General features: G+C 39.2%; 1 protein-coding gene across 2 annotated transcripts in view; it reads left to right on the top strand.

Moving 5' to 3' along the window:
- LOC111157162 (neuroligin 4, X-linked) overlaps nucleotides 1-24016 on the top strand; it is a 247004-nt gene that overhangs the window by 84115 nt on the left and 138873 nt on the right. The window contains exons 2-3 of one of the 2 annotated variants that reach the window (XM_022518433.1): nucleotides 19488-19547; nucleotides 22985-23137. In XM_022518433.1, coding sequence (XP_022374141.1) covers nucleotides 19488-19547; nucleotides 22985-23137 — 213 coding nt within the window. The remainder of the gene's footprint in view (nucleotides 1-19487; nucleotides 19548-22984; nucleotides 23138-24016) is intronic. The other variant, XM_022518434.1, reaches the window with a different exon arrangement.

A 24016-nucleotide genomic window follows, 5' to 3' on the forward strand; every position in this document is an offset into this window, starting at 1 on the left:
CTGTCAGCTCTCCCTAATTATTTGGTTTCAAAGCAATAGTGCATGTTACACATATTCATCTAGCTGTCCAATTAGCACATGTTTCCAGGCAATTCTGATAGGGAGGTTGACTTCTTCCTTCAGCCCCGACAAAACAAAACAGAAAAGTGGTCACTTCCATGACACCGAGCTTGGCTTTACGTTGAGTGGCCCCACTTATCCATCCCTCCGTGACGTGAAATTGCCCAGTTCACAATTACAGCTGTGTACGGATGGTGTTGACTCCTCATTTGGGTTAAATGAAATAGGAATACAGTATGACCAACAAAATGACTGTATCTGTCAAAGATGATGGCATAGTGTTGACAATAGAGAAGCTTAATGTTGTCAACAGGCAGTTTTCTTCAAGAGCGTCCCTCTCTTAGGAAACAGGGCTGGAGTAGAGTAAAGTAGGCAAATGAATCCTTCCACTTGGGTGGATTTGGACTTCCAAGATGGTGGGAGGAAAGGAGACGAATACCAGATACTCTAGGATTTGAGGCAGTTGGAGCGTTTTTCCACTCATTGCATTTAGCTCCTGGGCACCAGCCTCCCATCACTGTGGGCTGTGTTTGCTGAGACAGCAGAGGACCTGACCCTTCCTCAACCTGAATAATATGGTTGGCTGCCACTGGGAAACCGAGGATTGTTCTGTGGGTCCTAAGGGAGAGCTGCAGAAGCCTATGGAGGGATGCAAGCCTGTAGCTCTCATCTGTCAAATCACTGTGGGGAATGCACAGTCAAAATTTAATCCCTCTTTCACTGCTCTTTTAGATAATGTAACTTCATCCTCCCTCAAGAATTCCAAACACAGCATTGGAAGAAATGGGTCAAACAGAACCATGTTTTCCGATCTGTGGTTAAACTGGATGAATTTTAGAACGTGGCTTGCCTTGTTCTTCCTCTTCCTCCAGAAAACGTGAATGATTCTCGTGTGGGGACAAAAATCAGAAAAATCCTTGTGTGTCTTAATTCCCTCTTTGCCAAATGGCAGCCAAAAAGATTTCATTGGGAAATAATTGTTAGTTCCTAATGAATGCTCATAGGACATACGACCTTGCTTGGATGATCATAGATCATTGCTATCTTTGCAAATTACTGTGGAATGCTGGTCCTCTTGTCCTGAGAAAAGGAAGGACACTCTTCCAGGGGACGTGAAAAACATCACGTGATAATGTGTGGGGACTAAAGCGATGGTTTCCTGACACTCCTTTCCAATAGCAAGGAAAGCAACTGAAATACAGTATCTCTGTTTCGAATGGCTTAGTTTGCTCACCATTTTTGAGAGCTTCCAAAGTAAAGCAGGTACTGAAAGGTTCCTTTTTTTTTTTTTTTTTTTTTTTGAGGAGCCAGAGTCCATTTGGATTATGTGTAGGGAATGGTCTTAGAAAATGTGGTGGTGTTTTCTGAAGGATCTCCATGGCGATGAAAGGATGGTACAAATCAGGGAGGTTACCACCTCCCTAGATGGTAATGTGTCATTGCATGCCTGTTAAGACAGGGAACTGACCTTTAAAAAAAAGAAAACAAAAAGCCTCTTTGGCTCCTGATTTTTGTGATGATCATGTGCCATCCAAACGGCAAGGAACCCGTCGGCTTGCCTCCCCGTGTGCGAGGTCCCCAGCCAGCGTGATCATGGAGGTCCAGTCTGCTGCATGAAGAAGTGAAGAAACACAGGCTTCCCCAGTTGCTCCCCGGCTGCTATGGGAATGCTCTGTGCTCCCTCTGAACGCATGCCCTATGTGGGAATCTTGCTCTGTACTGACTTATTGCTCTGTGTACAAGCCATTGGACGGGGCATATAATTGCAGCATCATTACTGAAGCATCCCACCTGGGTCCTCATTTCTGCTTTTACACACCAAAAGGGCATCGTCGGGCTTGGCCGACAAGGCAGGCTCCAGCCTCCCAGGGAGTTCCTTTCCTTTATCTGCCTGTCTGGCATCTTTCCAGCCCGTATCATTAATCTCTCGTGTAGTATGACGGACGTGCACCCCGGTAAGCATGCTGGCTCCGTGGGGGCATGTGGAACTAAAGTGGACAGAGAGACATAGATCAAAAGTGGAAACCACGAAAAAGAGCCAAAGCCCACCAGAGAAAGGTTTACAAAGCACCCCGGGAAACTCGGATGCAGTCCCTGTATTGCTTTCTCTCCCTAGTGGTGCTATAATTTGAGATGTCAGTGGCTCATAAAGGAATGTTTGCCTACGCTCAGAAATAACTTGAGGGCTGCCAGGTCCCATGTCTGCTGGGCGTTCAGAAGCCGTGGCTAAATCATGGTATGTAGGATGTTGTTTAATGCCAATGAAGGATGGACCCCTGCATGTGGCCAGACTCCAGATGTCCTGCTGGTCCTGCCTTGCTCCAGTCACAAACAGAATACACAATGCCTAGAATGGGAGGGAATGTGTGGGGCTGGCTACACAAATTCCTTCCCTAACTAGGGCTGGGCAGTCAGAGGGAGCAGATGACAGAGGATGCCATCCCCGTCCAAAGACTTTGGCGACCAACACGCTCTAGTCTTCTACTGCTGCTAACCAAATTACCACTAACTTGGTGGCTTAACACCATGCTCATGTATCAACTTGCGCTTTCTGTGGGTCAGGAATTCAGGCCTATCTTACCTGGGTTCCCTGTACAGGGTCCCACAGAGACACAGGTATCAGCAACCCTGCTTTCCTGTCTGTGGCTCCTGCTTTTCTGAGTTCACTGCAGTGTGGGCAGGTTTCTGTCCCTTGTGGTTGTCAGATTGTGGTGCCTTTCTCATCGGTGGACAGTGAAACCTGCCTTCAGCTCCTGCAGGCTGCTGGCAGCCCGTTTCCTACACGGACAATCTCTTAACCCAGGTCAGCTGAGCAAGAATCCTACATAGCATCATGTTCTGATGAAGCCATTGGCATCCCATCTCAAGTCCATGGAATGCAACCGGATCCCAGGATGATGCTTCTGTCACCTAACAGGTGCAGCTCATACCCAATTAGCTGGGATTCTAGAATGGTTTGTCTCACTAAGCGTTGCCTTAGGGTTTGCTCTCCACCCCATTCTTACATGCCCACTACAGGAGTTTCCTGCAACTCCCATAACAAATTGCCATAAATCTGGCAGCTTACAACCACAGGAATGTATTCCAGCACAACTCAGCAGCCCAGAACTCCAAAATCAGGGCTTCACCTGGGTTGGTGTCTTCTGGAGACTGTAAGGAAGAACCTACCAGTCCCCTGCCTCCCTCTTCTCTTGTGGGGCTCCCAGTAAGCCCCAGTGTTCCTTGATGTCTACTCCGTATGCACATCACTTCCTTCTCCCTGCATCTCCACCTGTCTTCTCTTCTTGTAAAGACACCAGTCATTGGAATGAGGGGACACCATAAATCCAAGAAGACTTCATCTCTAGATATTCTTAACTAATGATGTTGGCAGACACCCTCTCTCTAAATAATGTCACACTGACTTCTCAGGGCACATGAGTTTTGGGGATGCTATTCAGGGCACGACTGTCCACCAAGCTCTGCCCCCGGTCTGATGCTGCCTAACTCCCCCGTTTCATTTTTCATCAGACTCTCCTGGCCCTTTTCTGAACTATTTTCTCATTGTCTTTTCATCTTTTGAACTCCTGGTTCAGCACATGTCTCCTTCGCTTCTTCAGGGGAGATTCCTCAACCACCATTTAGATTACTAATGGGTTGTCAAGGTATATATGCTTAGACAATATTTAGCATGGTCACCTGCCCATGCCTAATCTTTTCATGGTAGGAATTTAAAAATTTGGTGTGATTTTTAAATTAACCATCACATAGTCCAGGAGACTATGGATTCAGGAGAACAAAGATGAAGTCTCCTTGTGGTCTGTCTGTTCAGTCCTAGCATTTTGGAACAAATGGACAGTAGGAAGCCTCAACTTGTCTTCCTATGAAAAGCATTCTGTAGTTCTGATGGGGAAGAAATGGAGATTTTTGGACCTGGCTCTGTGCTGCGTTTCCCACATGGGCATTTCACGTAGTCATGAAAGGAGAAACAATGCATTCTATGAAATGAAATCCTGCACATAAATATCGTCTAATCATCTGGTATGGTCTGAATGTGTTCTCCCAGATTTCGTTAGTGGAATTGCTAAGCCCCGAGTTGATGGTATTAGGAGGTGAGGGCTTTGGAAGGTGATCACGTCATCAGATGGAGCCCTCATTGATGGGATTAGTACTTTTATAAAGGAGACCCCAGAGATCTCCCTCACAATCCCGTGAGAAGACAGCCACATATGAACCAAGAAGCAGGTGTCAGCAGATTCCATGTCTGTGGACACCTTGATCTCGGACTTTCAGCCTCTAGAATGCTTCATTTGAACAAGTAGGATCATTTGAACAAATGCTTCATTTGAACAAGTAAGATCATTCACAACTTCCCATTCATCTTCAGTTTCTCCTGTTATAACTTGAAATTTTTATAAACTATCTGGTGTGGTTGTCATACACAGTTTCTTATTACATCATTAAGTGAAAATATTCTTGTGGTTGTCATGCATTATTAAGTGAAAATATTCTTTTGGCGAAGGATGTTTACTTGGCCTTGTTCTAGTACTTCATAAGATATCCTAAATGGTGATTTATCTGTGTATAAATTTTAGTTCTTCTGGGCCATAATTTCCCTATTCTTAATGTTTATTCTGACTTCATCCTCCTTGAATTCCTGAGCCTCATGGAGTTTAATTGTCCTTGATGTATTAGATGATTGGAGTGTTGCTTCCTAGCAACTCTACTAGGCATTAGGGAGGATATAGTCTTGTGGTCCTTTCGTCTCTGAAAATACCTTCTTAAAAGAATGGATTAGTAAAGGTTTTCTACCAGAACCTGATAGATCTTGCTTCATCCTCATCTCCACTTGGCACTGCAGAGACTTCTCAGGGGAGAGAGATTTTTGTGTGTGTGTTTGTTATCATTCTAAAGGTGCTTGGGGAGTTTACTGCAAGCCCATGGGTGGACGGAACACAGGTTGTTCCAAGTGCACAGAAGTGGGTTGGAGCACCAGGAAAGGGCACGTGAAGAGCCTGTCATGCTTCGTGTTATCTCATCCTTCTTCCATGTGCCTCCTGGATCATTCTGGCTGGCCAGCCCTTCTGGCTTCGTGGGGAAATCGAGCACCTGCCTAGCCAAGGACGCCTGCATGACTCAATTCCCAGCCAGGCTTGTGGGGCCTTGGGTGCAGTATGGACAGTCAGCAAAGCCTTTGATGCCTTTGATCTGGCTCACTTCCTTTTGCACTGGGCGACCATGTAAGGCACCCTGGCCTCCAACGAGGTCTGCTGTGGCACAGAGACTGTGTGTTTTCTACTCAGATGCTCATGGTTCTCTTTGTTTTTCTTCGCTTCAATAATTTTAAGCTAGGTTGCCAGGCTGTGGGTCTGGGTCTCACTCTCCCTGTGCCTTATTCTGAAAATTACACTGCTGGTAACTCAGAAATACCATCTTCACACTCTGCTCTGTTTCCCTTGGGTATCTGCTTCTGTCCGTCTTCCCCATCATCCCGCTTCTGTTCCTCCTGACTTGTTTGCATTTACTTTCTGTCGCTGACGCGCTAACCCTGCTGATGCCCACAACATCACTTGTCCTTTGGTTTATCTGCAGAGAGCTTCCTTTGTTCTTTTTTACATAGACTTACATAATATAAATTTATTTTACATATGTATACACGAAATGCAAAGGTTTATATATTATATTTAATTTATGACATTTTATGTATTTATTACATATTACTTAAATACTTATAATACATAAACATATACTACATAAATACTCATTAAATATTTATAATATATAACTAACAAATACTATGGATACTATTTATATTTTATATCTTTGTATAGAGTATATATACAAAATGAATATATACTATATGAATACAAAATAAATATACATACAAAATAAATATGTATTATATATAAATTTAAATATATACTTCCTTAGTTATTCTTTATTAAATATATATTTAGTATATGTATGTATGTTTTTGTACAAAATACACATATATATTTCCTGCCTGTTTCTAATATTCATTAATATGTATATATATAAATTTTATCCACATTTGCTTTTATTATTTACTGTTTTAAATTATATATTTATGTATATACATAAATGTATACTACTTAATAAGTGATAAAAATATACATATACATATATATATATATATGTACGTATATAGGTGTGTGTCTGTGTATACTCATGGCCATATGCAGAGCATGTCCCAATAAAACCTGACTGTATAATCGTGTATGTACATGTGTGTATGTATCTATAATGCAACAATGCCAGCATCTGTATTAATAAATGCTGTCTTTCTTTATAAATCAATATATGTTGACTCAAAATCTTAACCTAAACATTGTATCATACTTTGACAAACATAATCATTGCTCTGTAAGTATAAATATGTAATTACTCCAGAATTTATTTTGCCCTAAGATGAACTTGTTATGCTTTCCTCTTCTTCTAATATTTAGCTAATGGTACTCTCTAAAAAGAAAGACTTCATCATACACAGTCTGAAATTATTGAAAATACAATAAATAATATAACAAGGCCAGAAGAACTGACCTTACCTTCTTCAAGCCAAAATTATTCACATGCATTTTTTTTTTTTTTCAGAATTGATGCTGGAATGATTTTGTTGTTACCAAAAAATCTTACTATTTCTAAAAAATATATTGATATTGTTACACACTAAATTTCTGCCACCAAAAGCTTCTGATTATAGACCAGACTTTTATGTATCTCATATTTTGTGTTCTACAATATGTCTTACATGCTTCATAAGGTATGTTCAGACCATTTATTGTTAATATGAAAAGGCTTTCTTTTTAGATATGTTAATATTCATAGGTATGAAAATTGATTTTCTATATTGAATGCATGCCATTGTAACTAATACCTCATCTACCCTAATTTATTTAGTTCATGTCCTGAATCACTTTCCCCTGCATAGATAATCATATGCAGGAGTGACTTTATTGTGTCTCCTTTTGAATATTTTTCGTTCTCATGACTTTTGTTTTTGACATATCGAGTAGAACCTGCAGCCGTATCTTGAACGATGATGATCATGACATCATTTCCTTGCCTACACTTTTAGTGGAAACTCCATCGTTCACCACTCCCCAGGGCGTGTTCCGTGTAAGGATATGTCTGACCTTCATTGGCAGGATTATAAAAAGGTTCCCTGTCAAAGTAAATATTCCAAATACTCAAATCCCTTAACGAAACATATCAATTGTGACAAATGTTATTTGCCATCTTTAAAATCCTTTGTTTGCTTTTGATCTTACATCTGGTTTCCATTCGAATTTGCTCTTTCCGTGGTTCATGAGACCCATGAAATACCGCCCTTTCTTCCTAATGAACCATGTTCAGCATCCCTACTGTAAACGCAATTCCTATCGGCTCATGACAATCTTCCTTTAAAAGAAATGAACATTTTATTCAGCAGAGTGGTCACCAGAAGACATATCAGAGTGTGCTTGGATTCCTTACAGTAAATTTGTTTGGTGTGTGATTGCCATTTGAAGTGCCCTTCTACTATAGAGTGCCCCACGATTTTCTGCATTGGGAAATTTGTCCGTCTTTACACTGGAGGTGATGTCGGGGGTTGATCATGGAGTTTCTTTCTATTGAAGTTCCTCTCTCATCATGGTAGTTCTCTTCCAAATTATCCTTACATGAAGATGTTCAAATGGATAGACGCAGTGTGTGCTTAGTTTCCCCCCTCAAGATTTACTTCTGTGGTGGTGCTGTCTCTCCGTGTACATTTACTTATATTCAGATCTAAGGCACGCTTGGGTTTATGCATTTTCCTTACAAAGAATGTGCATTTTAGTTCTCTCTATATATACTTCCTGTATCTCTCCATCTCCCTTGACCTGGTAGTCCTCTTCTTTTGGTCTCAGGCTGTTCTCTTTTTATGTTTCTCCACTGAAAAAACTACATCCTACTTTTATTCCATGAGAAAAAGTTAGTGGTTTATCTAAGTATTCCCTTAGAGTCTTCTGAAGGCTGTGGTGATCTTTTGTTCTATGCCACCACATTCTCTGTAAAAAACATGCTGTTTTTCTTCTTTTCTCTTTCCTCATCTTTGGGGAAGTCAGGTATACACACCAAAGGTATCTGCTGGCTGGTGCACCTGTGAGCAATCCTTTCCTGTGCCAGTGGTCCAGCGAGCCCTTGTCGCTCAACAGGGCTGCCGCAGACCACCAGCACACGTGTCTGGGGGCTCCTTACCAATGCAGACCCTTTGTAGTTGGTGACCCACTGAGCTGATCTTCAAATTCCATTTCCAACAAGGTACTCCTCCAGACTGCACTGTCCCTTCCTAAGACATGAAGCAAGTGTTAGTTGACTTTAAGTATTAATTCAGTAGTGTTACTCTAAGTGTTCGTGGACACTTGAATACTCTGTACTGGCTGAATGTGTGGAAAGTGACATCGAATTTCTAGGGCTTTTTCTGAATTGTCTACCTTTGCAGCAGTTACCTCCTGGCCATTTCCATGCACTAACCCACTCTCTCACCTGTATGTTTTGGCTGGTTTAAGTTTTGTCTAATTTGAATGCATACCTAGAGATGTTGGAGGCAGGAGATTTTCTGAAATAATGCCCAGGCAACATCGGAATGCATTTCCCAGGTTTTTTTGGTTTGTATAGACAGGCACTTCTCCTTTATGATACACGGCTACATTCAGGGTGGTCCCAAATGTTCTCTGATTCATTTCCTATCATATTCATAGAACAATTCCCAATGTGGTAGTATCATAGGAGATCCTTGAGCAAGATGGAACTCTCTTTTTAGGCTCCTTAATAGGGTTAGTAGAAACCCACCAGATGTAGCCTTATGTTTTCTGCTGTTCTTGGTTTCCTATGATATTCACATCTTTTTCTTTGTTTTTATGGGTATTCCCATTGGGAACTTTGCATCATGGGAAGCTATCTAGACACTATAGTGGGAAGTTATTTCTTAGGGGAGGACCCTGCAAAAGAAGGAGAGGTTTTATCCAAAACTTGAATGCTGGTTGAGATACAGACCAGCGGGTACAGGAGACCTTGGCAGCAAGAATGGGTTTTCTTCATGAAGTTCTGGCATTTGAAGTTACGTTAATACTATTTACCACCTTCTTATTAACTCTTTTTATACCATTAAGTATTTTGAGCTGAATTTCATCCTTCCATGTTTTTAAAACTGAAAGTAATAATAATATAAACCAAAATGCATTACTTGGAAAGATTTTCATAAATACCTAAAATTGCATATAATTACCAAAGAAATGAAATCATTAAGCTGGGAGTGACTTTGTCTGTGGATCTCAAAATAACATGCTTTTAAAAATGGAACTCGTTTAGCATAATCTGTAAACACCTAGAGAGATATTAAGCTTACATCTTGCCCTGAAGCAAATGCTTTATGGGTTTATAATAGAATGAATTGATTGGCTTAGAGTCATTAAGGGTATGAGATTAAACAGTTGTATTAAAGAAAATCCCATTGAAATCCCATTGTACAATCACCGCAAGGTATTATTTTCTGAAGTCATACAATGCTAATGGAAATATATAATAATATTGAAATCAAGGTAAATTGGAGATTATCAAGATGTGTTTAATAAAGCTAGGGGGTATTTTACATTTAGAGCATTACCTAAGTAATGGCCAATGCTTCAGCAATTTGAGAAACAAAATAAGGGCCAGATTATAACTCAAAGTGTAAAATAAATATCCATAACCTTGCATTGACATAAATGACCAAATGAATAAATAAAACAGGGTTTATGAGTTTCCTATTTCGGCTTTAATCAATCACCACATTGTTAGTGGCTTAAAACAACAGTTTTGGAGGTCAAAAATACCAAATGGATCTCACTGGGTTAGAATCAAGGTTTTGATAAGATGACATTCCTTTTGGAGGATCTAAGGGAAAATGTCTTCCTTGCCTTTTTCAATTATAGAGGACCCCTGCATTACTTGGTTGACGGCCCCCTCTTCCAATGACTCTGAATCCACTTTTAATTACACTGTGCCCATCTGGATAATCCTGGGTCATTCCCTTATTAAAAGGTCAGCTGTTTATTACTCTCGATTGGACCTACAAATTTCATCCCCTGTTGTCATATATCAGACCATGTTCTCAGTGGACATCGATCATCTCCTTCAACCTCTATTCCTGAGGTTTGGCTGGGCATGTTGACTCCCTTCCAAAGAGTATGATATGGAGAGGGACAGAGATCATATAACTTTACAGTAGAGAAATCTGGTAAACACTCCTCACAAAACCAACACCATCAGTGTTGAGTCATGGTGACAAGAGTTCACCCTTCACAGGATGTGATCAGGAGGACTCTTGACCTCTGTGAGTTTCCTCCCCAAATTTCACAGCCTCATGGAATCGCGAAAAACCAGACAACACCCGACTGTGAGATATTCTACGAAATTTCTGGAGAGGAGCCCTTTAACACTGTCAAGGTCATCAAAAACAAGGACACTCTGAGAAACTCTCAGAGCTGAGAAGAGCTTAAGGAGCCATGAGGACTGAAACAGAATGTGGACAAAAAAAGGACATGAAGCAAAAACTGAGAAAATCTGAATAAGTTACAGACTTTAGTGAGTTATAACGCGTAGGTATTGGCTCATTAATTTTAACAAATGTACCAGACTCATGTTTGATATTAATACTAGAGGAAATTGGGCCTGAGGCATAGGGCAAGTCTCTATCTTTACAATTTTTTCTCTAAATCGAAAAGTGTCTTAAAGTTTTTTTTTTTTTTTAAAGCAGCAAAAAATGCAGACATCAACCATATTTCCCTTATCTGATTCCCAAATGGAATCCCCCACCCCCAGCCCCTGCGGGATACATTAATAAAGAAAGAATTTCTGCTCTGAGGAGTGGAAGCTGGGGAACGTGCCCTTGAGTTGCTGGCCCCTGGACTGCGTGTTCAAAGGCTGTTAAAGTGAAAGAGTAAGTTTGGGGAGGGGTGGTTAGATCTACCATAGTCTCAGAATCTAGGAAGAAACGGCTGTATGAGCCAAATCTGGGAATTAGAAAAGTGCAGCAAATGTATGGGGAACCAGAAACTGTATGAGCCAATGTTTATGGCTTTGTGCAAGACAACATTCATATGTTACCAGAGAACCAGCTGATTTGAAGTTGTGCGTGACTTTTCTATATATTCTTTTAAGCTCTTTCTTCAGAAAATCCCTGGTGATTGAAGTAAATAATCTATTTTTTTCTTCATCTTCATTATTTTTTATTTATTTTTTAGAAGAGAGAGCATGAGTGGGGGAAGGGTAGAGGGAGAGAGAGAGAATCTCCAGCAGACCCCTTGCTGAGCACAAGCCAGACACAGGGCTGGGTCTCATGACCCTGAGATCATGACCTGAGCCAAAATCAAGAGTCAACCCTTAACTGACTTAAGCCACCTTAAGAGAAGAAAGGGGCCCCTTCCTTCTCTTAATTATTTTACGGTATAATCATGATAGTGTTGGGCTTAATCACCATAAATATGTAGGTGTGAATTTTGTTGATGTTCATTTTTTTTTTTAACTGCTGTATAGTCACATAGTAGTTAGTGGTAAGTACCAAAAAAAAAAAAAAAAAAAAAAGAGTAATTTTCTGTAAAGGCAGACATGTACCCAAAGGGGAAACTATCATGTTGGTGTTGACTTACCAATTTCGAGTACACTGGGGAGCCAGAGACATCTGTGGTCTCAAATGGTTTCTTGGATCGAGGTGTATGTTGGGATGTTTAGGAGGCTGTGTGCCTCTCTTGAGTATGTGTGTGAGTGTGTTGTGTGTGTGAATGTGTACCTCATGGAAAAAAAGCAAATGGCTGTAACAGTCAACTTAGGCTCGGTTGTGCTGCTAAACAAAAGAGTCTTGCAACAACAACCCAAGCTTTTTTTTACCTTTTATGACGTCTGTGTCCATTTGGGAATGACTGATTGCTCTCTAGATCCTGTTCTTTCCAAAACCAAGACTTTGAAGGAGGTGATCTCCATCTGGGACATGCTGGTCTGGTTGGTAGAGGGAGGGGGAAGACCATGGCAGAAATGAGATGCCTCACAGTGTGTCAGCTTGTGAGTGTCGTATATCTCGTCCATTCACATTTTGTTGGCCCAAACTGGTGTGTTAGCAGCTGGGGATGCCACAATACTTTCCTGTAAGAGGAGCATGGGGTATTTTGAGCAAATCATAAGGTCCTTCATCCACAAGGTGTCAAGAGAACATAACACACTGAAAAAAGACATGAGAGACATTTCCCTTAAGTGTGATTCCTGCTTGTTTGGTTCATGACATCCCTGAGTTTCTCCCTGAAAAGAGAGACCAAGGGACCATGGCCCATCAACTGAGCACTCTGAAATGTTCTCAGTTTATTCCTCTATGTTGACAGCAAAGGGACAAGAAGACAAAGGTTCCAGCTCCCTCTAATTCCTGGACCACAACCCAAATTTCCTGGCATAGAGATGCATCCCATCACTGACATCTATGTTCTGACTACTGAAGGAAGCTTTTATTAGAGTTAAAACCATGCCAAAGAACTCAAGATCTTCCAGAATCTCTTGGCATGGAGAATGAATATATGTGATTATATATATACCCACATACCTACATACACACCTACCGAGGTTTATCATTTTTTAAATACAACATTTCTGGAGCTATCTCAGGAAAATAAAAGCCAATTTCATTTTCAACATGAGTTTTCTAAATGCAGGTGCAGAAAAAGCATGGAACATAATCCAATATTAAAATTGTTGTAGGTTTTAAATGCACTGTGATTTAATCTCAAGCTCTTGGAGATGGTGTGAGGAGGTAATATATTCTATCAGCTGGACCTTCTAATAAAAAGGAGAGACTCAAACCTAGTAGGATTTGTCTTTTATTCCCAAGAACAGAAACATTTCAATAACCAAATTCTCAACAAAAAATGCTAAAGTAAGGCCATGCAGTGCTTTGAGATTTTAATAAAAAACACAAACATATATCACAGACCTATATATTTTTAGACTGACTTTAATTTCCTACCACAGAAACTGTGAGAACAATTCTTCCTAATTCTGAAAGAAAGAAAAAAAAAATATTGATATTTCTCTCAATATGTCTTCCCAAGCCAGTCAGACAAAAAGAAGAAAACATACCAAAAGAATAAAAAAAAAAAAATACCTCCTATTATTTCCATTATTGCAATGAGACATTTTGAAACTGGTAGAAAATTAAGAAGAATTAGTCTTTGCCTTTACCACAATCACAAACACATGACTTCAATTTTCCTGAAGTAACAACCCAAGATAATATTTTGCTGTAGTGAAATTCACAATGATTAGGAGAACATCAAGAACATCTGAGTCTCATAGTAAATATCTGTGGGGTGAATCATAGGTTCTTGACCTCCAGACCACAGTCTGGAACTCACATTCGCATACCCCTTCATGTGTCCTGGAGCAGAAGTCTTCAGATTTTGGGATGCCTTTCCAAAGGTTTTTCAAAGTACAACTCTCCTGATGACTTGAAAGAAATCAATTTTCATGCTCTCCGTTTCACATGTTCTTTTTCCTAAGTCTTTCAGATCACCAGAAACCCTCCCTCCACATTAATAACAAATACCCTTCAGTTCCCAGGGTAGATCTTCCTGCCCAGCATAGCCATGGCATGTAACAAGGAGGGATTCCAAATGCTGGTGTGGGGAAGCCTCTTTGTTGAAGGCTGCATCTGACAGGCTTCCCAGCCTTGCCCACATTTTCACGGAATGAGATCCCATCTTGTTCAGATGTTCTGATTTCAAAAAAATTAAAAAAAAAATGAAGCCTAGATTGTGCATGGTGAGTCCTTCAAATGCAGAATGTGATTTTTCTGTAGGTAGACCATTGTCTAAAGTCCACATGGCTTTTGATGAAACCCAAAGACTAAGTGTTTTATGTTGTTTCAGATTCACTGAGCTAATCCCATTCAAGTCAATGTTACAACATGTTAACGTTGATGTGTGGAGTATTTATTCTGGGTATAGCCAGTGGTGGTCAAGGCTACCATATTTAACGTGTCAATACCTGTCTGTAGAAGAAATGGGTTAACCAGTGAATTAAGTCATGAGGCATGGGCAGTTTTTTATGGGTGGGTCCTGTTCTGCTTACTGGTGAAATGAACCCATTATTAAATTAGAAGATTAAAAAAGTATTCCTCTGAGGGGGCTGAGTGACAAACTAATCAATCACACACCCATCTGTGATGGCCAGTAAAGCATTTATTTCCCCCATAACCCATTACACAGCTTCCTCTGTAATGAAAGTAATGCATTTAGCAAAGACACACTCTTTCTGTATTTAGGAAAACAAGGCTCAGTTGCACTTGGAAATTGCCCTCTTAAGAGACAAAAAAAAGAAAAAAAAATGTGAACCAGTAAATACATTTTCAGGACGGTATCTCAAGCTAGGAGTGATAATCCTAAAGGTTTTCTAGGTTCTATCCCTTCTTTCTATTCTTGCATAAATAACGTGACCGCCTCACAGTATCCAATGTCTGTGTTTGATGATTTGCCTACATGAGTGACAACAAAGTTAATGGATAGTTAAAAAGAGGAAATGGGAAATTACTTTCTTGCCTCAAAATGTTAACAGCAGCATCTAGAGAATTTTCATCTTCCTCTTTACCGTGGTCTGCCTTTTCTGAATTCTTTACAAAGTATTTCTCTTCCATTTGGAATAGAAAGTACTCCTTTCAGTAGTTTTACTTTAGAAAATGATGAAGTTATAGCACAAAAAAAGGAACATGAGAAGAATAGGTATAAAAAAATGATGGACATCCTTCAGGACCAGGGACATTGAGATATTTTATTTATAAAATCACACTTAAATTTTAATAATGGAACAGTTATATATTTGAAGTTGCTTAAATATTCTCTTTAAAATTTAGAGCTTCTTCCCCATGGAGGTTTAATAGAGAGGCTAATTATTAGATGTAAAGGAATATTTTTCTGGCATTTCGGGGAAGGTGTACATGTGGAGAGGGAGGAAGAAACTCATGGTGTGTATGGGTTTTGAAATGTCTTTTTTGACATGCACAAGATGGGTTTACTCTGGAATAAATTCCAGCAGAACCTTTTCCCCATAGTTCATGATTCTAACTAAATTCGATATTTAAGAGAACTCTGTTGGTTTTGAGGTCATTTAATTAGCTATATTTGTGAGGAAAAAATACAGCAACAGCTTATTAACAAAGAACAAAAGGGTGACAAATCAAATATACATAGTACATTAAAGGTGATATGTAATCATGTTTCTGGGTCATACTCTGCTATCTACAATTAATTCAAAATTGTGGTTGGGCAAACAATTTCTGTCAAGATCTCTGGGTGATTTTTTTTTTCTTCAGTTGACAAGCTCATTTGAAAATATGTGTGGAAAGGCAAAGGATCTAGAATAAGGAAATTATCTTGAAAAAGCCAGAGAAAGTTGGAGAGTTTCTTCTCCCCCGTTTTAAAGCATATTTGAAAGCTATAGTCATCAAGAAATTTGGGGGTTCTTGTGGATAGAAATGCAGATGGGATATCCTTAAAAGAGCCCAGAAATAAATTCAGTACTGGCATTTATAGTCAGTTGATTTCCAGCAATGGTATCTCAACAGTTTAATGAGAGAGAAGTTAGTCTTGCAGTAAATGGCGCTGAAACCATGGGATATTAATATGCTAACAATGAATTTCCACCCTACCCTCATATCATACACTGCATGTAACTCAAATAATTAAAAGGTGTGAGAACTACAAGTCTTAAACATGTAGGAAAGACCATAAGAGAAAATCTTCAGGGTCTTGTGTTGAGGAAGGATTTCTTAGATATGAAAAGCACAAGCATTGAAGAAAATTGATAAAGTCGACCTTGTCAAAATTAAACTTTTGCACTTCAAAAGATGCCACTGAGAAAACCAAAGGAGAAGTCCCAGACTGAAAGAAAAGATTTGTAAGTCATATTTGTGGGGAAAGACTTGCATCTGAAAAATAGAAAGAACACTTATAATCTAATAATAAGGGACAGAGAACCCAATTTTAAAGATGGGCAAAATATTCGAGCAGACATCCCACCAAAGAAGATGGTATGTAAAAAGATGCTGGACATTGCTACGTCATGAGCAAGCTGCAGATTAAAACCACAAGGAGACCCTGTTTCACAGCCCTTAAGATGACTATCACCAAAGCGATAATAACAGGGCTTGCCTCCAGAATGTAGAAACTGGAACCCCCTATACAGGCTCATGGAAATGCACCACAATGCAGCTAATATGGAGCATAGTATGGCAGATTCTTAAAACCTTAAACATGAATTTGCCCTATAAGATAGCAATCCCATGCCTAGATATCAACCCAGAAGCCAGGGAAACATACATCCCAGCAAAAATACTGTCCCCAAGTGTTTAAAGCAGCATTATTCCTAATAGCTGCTAAGTGAAGACAGTCCAAATTCCCGTCAACTGTTGAACGGAGAAACAAAATTTGGTGTGTCCATATGGTGGAGTACTACTTATCCCTGCTATAGCATGCACGGCTTTGGAAACATCATGCTCATGGAAAGAAATCAGACACAAAAGGCGACATAGGATATGAATTCTTTTATACAAAACACCCCAAAAGGGCAAATCTAGAAAGACAAAAAGTAGATTATCGAGACTGGGCTTAGCAACATGGAACCTTCAGTTGGACATAGTCTTTTTTGGGTTGATGGAAATGATCTAAAGTTGGGTGATGCTAGTGGTTGTACAACTGCATAAAAAAGCCATCGAATGTTATGCTTTGATGAGTTGGTTTTATGGTATGTAAACCATACATCAGTAAGGCTCTTAGAAGTCACACTTTGGCTAACAGAAATTTGGTAGGAAATCAAAGAGGCAGGTTATCCTAGACTGCTACTTTATTCTTGATGGAACTACGTCATGGAAATTGTGAAAGCATCACTAATCCTCAGAACTTGGCTCTTTTTGTTGGGGACGGTTCCCTGAGCACTGCTTCTCATCCCACCCGAGATGGATTTCATATCACTCTCATTTTGCACCCTGACAGTGAGCCTGGGGGCACGGAGAGGTGGGTCTTAGGAGAATGTTCTAGCATTTCACTTCCCTGACAGCTGGGTTGCAGAATGGCCTTTGGACTAAGTCCAGGACACAGCACACAACATGGAAGAGAAAAGAGACTCCAAACAAGGATTATAAGAATGGGCTCCTGGGGAGGGTCAAGTGTAGGTATGGGGTCTTTGTTAAAGAATGCCTTCCCCATGTTGAGTGCATGTGTTCTGGACACTGTGTTACAAGAGGGAGTCAAACTTGAAAGGAACATATTTTGTTGGAAGGAATCTGCTGGATCAGCACATTATCACTCCTGTGACTTTTGTGATGACTACTTGATTTTTTTCTAGCCAATTTTTTTTTCTTTTTAAATGACCTTAGTGACCTGTTTCTGTAGAAGCTTATATAAAGTCTTCTTCCATGGATGAACAGAATTAAAAAAAATATATTGTATTTATTTATTTGACAGAGAGAGATAGCACAAGTAGGCAGAGGCAGGCAGAGGGAGAGGGAGAAGCAGGCTCTCCGCAGACTTGGGAGCCCAATGTGGGATTCGAGCTGAAGGCAGCCACTTAACCAACTGAGCCACCCAGGTCTCCAGATTTTTTTATTTTTTCCAGAAATGAGAGAACTTGTTTGTAGAACAGTTTTGTGTATCATTCATGTAGTCTACTTTAGGAAAGGCATCCCTTTTTAGGCTCACAATTTCATCATAAATTCAAGTCCATGAATTCGCTTTAACATAGGTTCTGTACTGATGAACTCTGACAAAAACAACCCCCAAGACACTCAACCTCATTTGATTTTTTAAAAATTTTTCTCTTTTAGATATTTCAATGCAGTAGGATTGTTGGGTATAAATAAATTTGATATCAAGGTAATGACTCTAAGAAATTGACATATTGAGGTCATGATACTTTCTAAGGGATTGGAAATGAATGTGTTTTAAGGAGAACAGGTGGGTTCCAGCAAAAGTGTACTTCTAGGTAGATGAGGCTGGATTACTGGTAGCTTGGAGTTCCAAGGGGTCCCAGGTACCTCTTTGTAGCTGTGTTCAATGACCTTATATTAGATGCTTGAAATTATCAATAGTGGGAATAGTTAAGCCTCAAAAATCAGCAAATCGGATGTCCCACCCACCCACCAAGGTCTGTGAGCTAAGAACTCTTGAACCATATAAAATGGACAATAAGCAAGCCATAACTGACCTACAAAAATAACAACTTCAGATCTTGGTTTTGAAACACGATGAGTTTCTTTGAGTTAAGTAGAACTTCTAGAAGAATGTCATTCAGGCACTTTTGAAGTTACTGGATCTGGGATATGCATTCCCCCAGGGCCATGTCTGTCTATAAAAAGAAGAGAATTGAACTAATTTACCGAACAATTCAAGCAATAGGAAATGTTTTAGCATGTTGTATCTTGAAAATAGGAAAACCCAAAATGGCACACTATGTACAGAATGTGTAAGAGAGTATTTTTTGGGAGTAGTTGAGGGATACCCCCACTGCCCCATATTTTGTTTCCCTGGAGATTCTTAGGGTAACTTATATTCCAGATCATCAAGGTAGGTGATTTTATTTATTTATCTTAAATTCAATGAGCATTGACACCAAAGTAATATTAAATAAGTGTTTCAAACACAGAGAACGTGATATATAATGTTTTCTCTTGTCTTAAGAAAACTTTATTGAAAATGGTAGTTGTGTTGTTGTTTTCTTTTTATACTAAATGGTAACCAGGGCTGGGTAATAGCTCTCTAACCACTGGTGAGAGGTGACTGTCATGATTTAAATTAACTAACAAACTGACATTTCTGATTTGTATTTGAAATGCTCTGTTTTAAGTTCTGCATGAAATGAATGTCAATTTTCAGTATTTTATTGAAAGTCCTTCCATGTTTATTACATAAATGTGTTTTCTCTTACGTTATGGAATGTCCTAACGAAAATGTACTGGTGACATTTCATGAATTTATGTAGATTGTCACATATTAAAATTAGAGGAACATTGAATACTTCATATGCATTTCTTTTAAGAATGTGGGAAATCCTTTTTAATAATTTAATTTTCTTTTTTTTCAAACTCACATTAGCTCTGTTTTTTTTTTTTTTTTTTGCAGTTTTATCATTTTAACCCCCAAACTGCATTTTCACAGGATAGAGAACATTTTTTGCGAGTAACATTTTGAATTTGTTCTTCTTGACATCTTTATGTTTTTATGCATTTTGCATTGCCCTATCTCATTTTTTTGAAATCCAAATGTAACAACTTTCAACTTTTTGTGTGACATATTTTTTTCTTTTACTGGGTAGTATCTCTCTCTCTTCTGATTTTTTTGCAAACCTGTTGTTTTTGAATTCTCTTTTTTCCCTTTATTTTCCTTCTCAATATGACCCAGGAGCCAACACAAAGAAAAACGCAGATGATATAACCAGTAATGACCGTGGTGAAGATGAAGGTATTTTTTGTTTTTTCAAAGCTCGACCCTGATGCATGGTTTTATATCTCTCTCTCTATTTTTTTTTTTTTTTAATTTCAGTCCCTTTTTCCTCCCCTTCTCTTAAACAAGTACACTTCTGTGTGCTTCTTTATTTTCTTCTTGTTTGGAAACCACTGTCCCTTTTAGTCCCAAGGACCCTGTACATGAATGCAAACCACCTGTGAGAAGTATAAATGTTTCTAAATATGAAGTGAGTTAAAAAAAAATGTTATTTACAAGGAAGCCCATCTTTTTCTTTTTCTTTTTCCTTTTTTTTTTTTTTTCTTTTTTGGCTTGGTCGTAAGAAGAGAAAATGAAATTTTAGAACATGCATGCATATGTTCTTTTCTTCCTTCCAAAGGTTATTTTGTAAGTTATATTGTATTTTGGACCTTTGGTCTTCTTAATTCCTTCTACGAGCTGCCAAACTCTGAGAGACACCTTTGTACAACTTTTTCGGTGTCTGACATTTGAGCTTTTGTTTGTTTCTTTTTTTTTTTCTTTCTTTTTTTTTTTTTTTAAATATATGGATTTTAAAATAGGCTTCAAAGAATCTTCTCTGGCTCACAGTGAAATACATGAAAAAGTATTTTAACGAGATGTTGTTTCTCTGAGGGCTGCTGTTTGGCAGCTCTTAAAGGGGAAGAGAAACAGGGATAGCATAGATCTGAAAACAAACAAATGAAAAGGTCAAAAACTCTAAATCTATCCCTTTTTCCTTTTTCCACCCTGGCTCGTTTGTAAGTTTTTTCACCACCCACCCCCCTCACATGTTTGGTTGCTATGGAAAGTTGCTTTGTGAAGGATCCCAAGTTACGTGACAGACTAGCCACCAGAAGTAAATTCATGTTTTTGACAATATGGAAGGTAGTGGCCTCTAAGAAAGAAGGAACACAAGGTATTTCTATGCCTTCAGCAGAATCAATGGTTTCAAAGAAACGAAAAGGCCCAAACATGTTCCTGTGCAGGCTCCGTATGATGGGTAAGAAGTATATAACTCCCATCCAAGGAGCAAAATGCACGGACCTCCATTTATTTTCTTTAGAGGACAAAGGCCCTTGAAGAACTTTCAGGTTTGGGGCTGACAGGCAACGTAAAGGAGGGAAGAAGCTGGTGAGTTCTTGCCGCCAGGCAACAACCTCCTAGCTATAGTTTGTGCTGCTATCTTTGACCTCTTTTCTAAATCAACTGCAGTCCAAGAAGTTTGGCCAATGTTGCTTTCATGCCTGCTTCTCTTCACATTGTTATTATTTTACTGCGGCTGTCATTCCTCTGTGTTCACAGGGCTGTCCATACGTCAAATGTCTGTCTGCGGGATCTTTTGTGATGGCCTTAGGGTAGCATATCCTGCACTGACTCTGCCAGTCTTCATCTCCTTTGCACACAGCCTCAGAATACCTGCAGTTTTAACAGAATTCACAAATGTATTTAAACAAAAAAAAATTTTAATTCAAAAAGTATTCTATCAGATCACATAAAAAGAAGAAAAAAAATGTATTAACTAAACCCCAAGCCTTTTCTTTGTTCTGTTGCACCAGCCAGGAAGATAATTTGCCTCTTGTTCTGTATTTCTTTTTAGTGCATTTCCATTTGATACGTAGGACCTGTTTTCCCAATGCTCGAAATGCAACTTCCGTACCATAAAATTCCCCCTAATTTTCACTGAAAGCAATCACTTGTGATTTCTTTTTCTTTCTTCCTTTCTTTCTTTCTTTCTTTCTTTCTTTCTTTCTTTCTTTCTTTCTTTTTTTTTTTACTTTGTATTAAGAGGACATCTTGTTATTGCTCCCTCAAGTTCATGAAAATCTTGTGCTATGTGTTTGGAAAGTTCAGAGATATTAGCTTAGCATTTTTTCCAAGGAAACCCCTTCAGACAGTCCTCAAATTCTCTACTTATTCCTTTTCCACAGTGGAGTAGACAACAGCATGTACTGAAAAAAGAAACGAGGGCAAATCCACTAAATCAGGATCCAGAGAGAGAGAGAGAAATAAGTCATGCAGAAGAGGATACATTTCCAGAAAGCTGTGTCTTTCAAAATTCCACATAGCACATGATGCCTACATGATGAATAAGGGACTTTTATTCTATATTTGAATTGTTTTTAAGAGAATAAGTATCTGCAGAACCATGGGGCCATGATACTCTTTCCTGTACTTGACTGTGAGCCTTCTGCATGCCCTTAGTGAGGCAGCCAATGAACTCATTTTGATATTGGGATCATAATTCATTTTATTAGCAGCCACCATCTAAATGAGAGTGGTTCATTTCCTTAAAACTCCTTTCTGATATTTCAAAAGTGTCTTGGTGAATTAGGAGAGAGGAAAAAAAAAAACCCTTGATTGATAAAAAGGTGAAAATAAATGTACATGGGTACATTTGGGTTTCTTTTGATAACATACAGGTATTTAAATATTGACACACACCTATGTGTATATATCTCTATATATACGTAGAGAGAGATTCAGAAATAAATATCATTGAGGTCAGTCTTCCAAAACTTTCAGTGTAAGCATAAGGACTGATTAAACAGGTTATGTGATCAATACCTTTTTAGAAAGTGGTTTCCACAAATGGACACATGGTCTCTGAATTTCTGTTCTCACAGACCATTGCAAAACATAGTTTTTACATCACTGCTCGGTAAAGGAACAAAGGTATGACCAAGGGTACCCACTGGTTGCACATCACAATGGGAGTTTCTAGTCTTCTTGAAAATACGTAACATTTCACAAATTCCATCTTGAGGTGGGAGTCTTGTGTCATTTTTATTACGTGGCTTTCGTGTTAAATGTGTTGAACAAATACATTTGCTTGGGCATCTTGTTTTGCTTTGTTTTCAGTGGTACTCATTTCTGTTCTGTTGATAATTTTTCGCCCTTTCTTTGGTTTTCATCATCCTCTGTCCTGTATTGAGCATTGACGTTTCACAGCTAGTCTTGTGTGCTCATTGTGAAGTTGAAAATGAATCTGTAAGCTCACCTTTGAATAAAGAGGGCAGTCATCATAAAGATCAATGATCATTTTGAAGTTGATTTCACACTTACTTTGCAGCTGAAAACATCATGCCATGTGTTTTCTCGATAAGTCAGCTTTTAGGACTTGAGCCCTGTTCAGGAAAGAAGTACTTCATCTAAGTTCTCTATATTTCAGTGTTTTAGATATACAGAGCAATGGACAGATGCACCATATGACTTCAAATGTCTGTGTCCTTCTCAAAGTACCATTTCTAGGACTAGAAAGTATCGTCCCATTGACCACTTTTCTTAGGCAGTCTTATGAAGGTGTCTATAACTCAAAAATACACACCTGGTTGATTCCAGCCAAAATAGGGAAAAGCAATCCATGTCCCTTGTCCTGAGACTCCATTAATCAGTGTGATTCTTTATTGTGTTTCCTTACTTGGCTTTTTTTCCAGACATCCATGATCAGAACAGTAAGAAGCCGGTCATGGTCTATATCCACGGCGGGTCTTACATGGAGGGCACTGGCAATATGATAGACGGGAGCGTTCTCGCAAGCTACGGCAATGTCATCGTGATAACCATTAACTACCGGCTGGGCATTCTAGGTAAGTGATTGCGTCGTGTCAAGGCCGTGACAGATGCGGTGACAGATGGGCACTGCTTTCCGTTGTGTGGGGACTGACTGGTTTGAAACATGTTACTCTGATGTGTATGAAGGTCTCTGTGCTTCCTGGACGGTGCAAGAAATGTTTGTAGCATGTCTGCCTTTTTAGCTTGGTGCTGTTGAACTCTTGAATTATATTTCAGGGAACCCCTGTCCTTCCTCAGACAATGGCAGGCTCTAAGGTCGCCAAAGTAAAATTTATTTAACGTGCTCTTCTTTCGTTGGGTTGTGAGAATACCATGGGAGGCCACACAGCTCTGTAGAGTGGACACCTTTGCTGATGGGTGATCCTTTGGTAACAGGTGGTGATGGCCATAGACATGGGCTTTCTTCTGTGGTTAAGTAGGTATGTTACTTAGCTTCTCCTATGTTGGAAAACTTGTCACCTAATTCCTTAACTGATTATCTTCTGTGTGTGTTGGGCCCCTGCTGTGGGGTCACAAGGACCATTGTATTTGCACACAATGGAGCTCAGCTCTTGGTTGAATTTTTGCCAACAGTTTATGATTTACCATAAAAGGATACTGGCTAAGTTCATGGAAATACAGCAGGGTAGGTAGCTCTCCATTTTCTGATGTTTCCTTCATTTTTCCTGGGTGGAGAGCTTAGAAAAAATACATATTTGGTAGGGGGTAATATTTTCAGATTTACATTCTTTGGCGTTTTGTCTGCTTGTTGTATGTTTTATGACTGATATTCCTAGGGGTGGGTAAAAATGTTTTCAAGACAACAATGCATAAACGTGGTGCTGGAAATTGAGTCTTTCACAGTGTGACTCTACAGAGGGAAACATGGATATCACAGTGTGACTTACAGTAAA

The sequence above is a fragment of the Enhydra lutris genome, unplaced genomic scaffold (assembly GCF_002288905.1).
Source record: "Enhydra lutris kenyoni isolate GAN:26980312 unplaced genomic scaffold, ASM228890v2 scaffoldscaffold52, whole genome shotgun sequence".
Taxonomy (NCBI): Eukaryota; Metazoa; Chordata; class Mammalia; order Carnivora; family Mustelidae; genus Enhydra; species Enhydra lutris.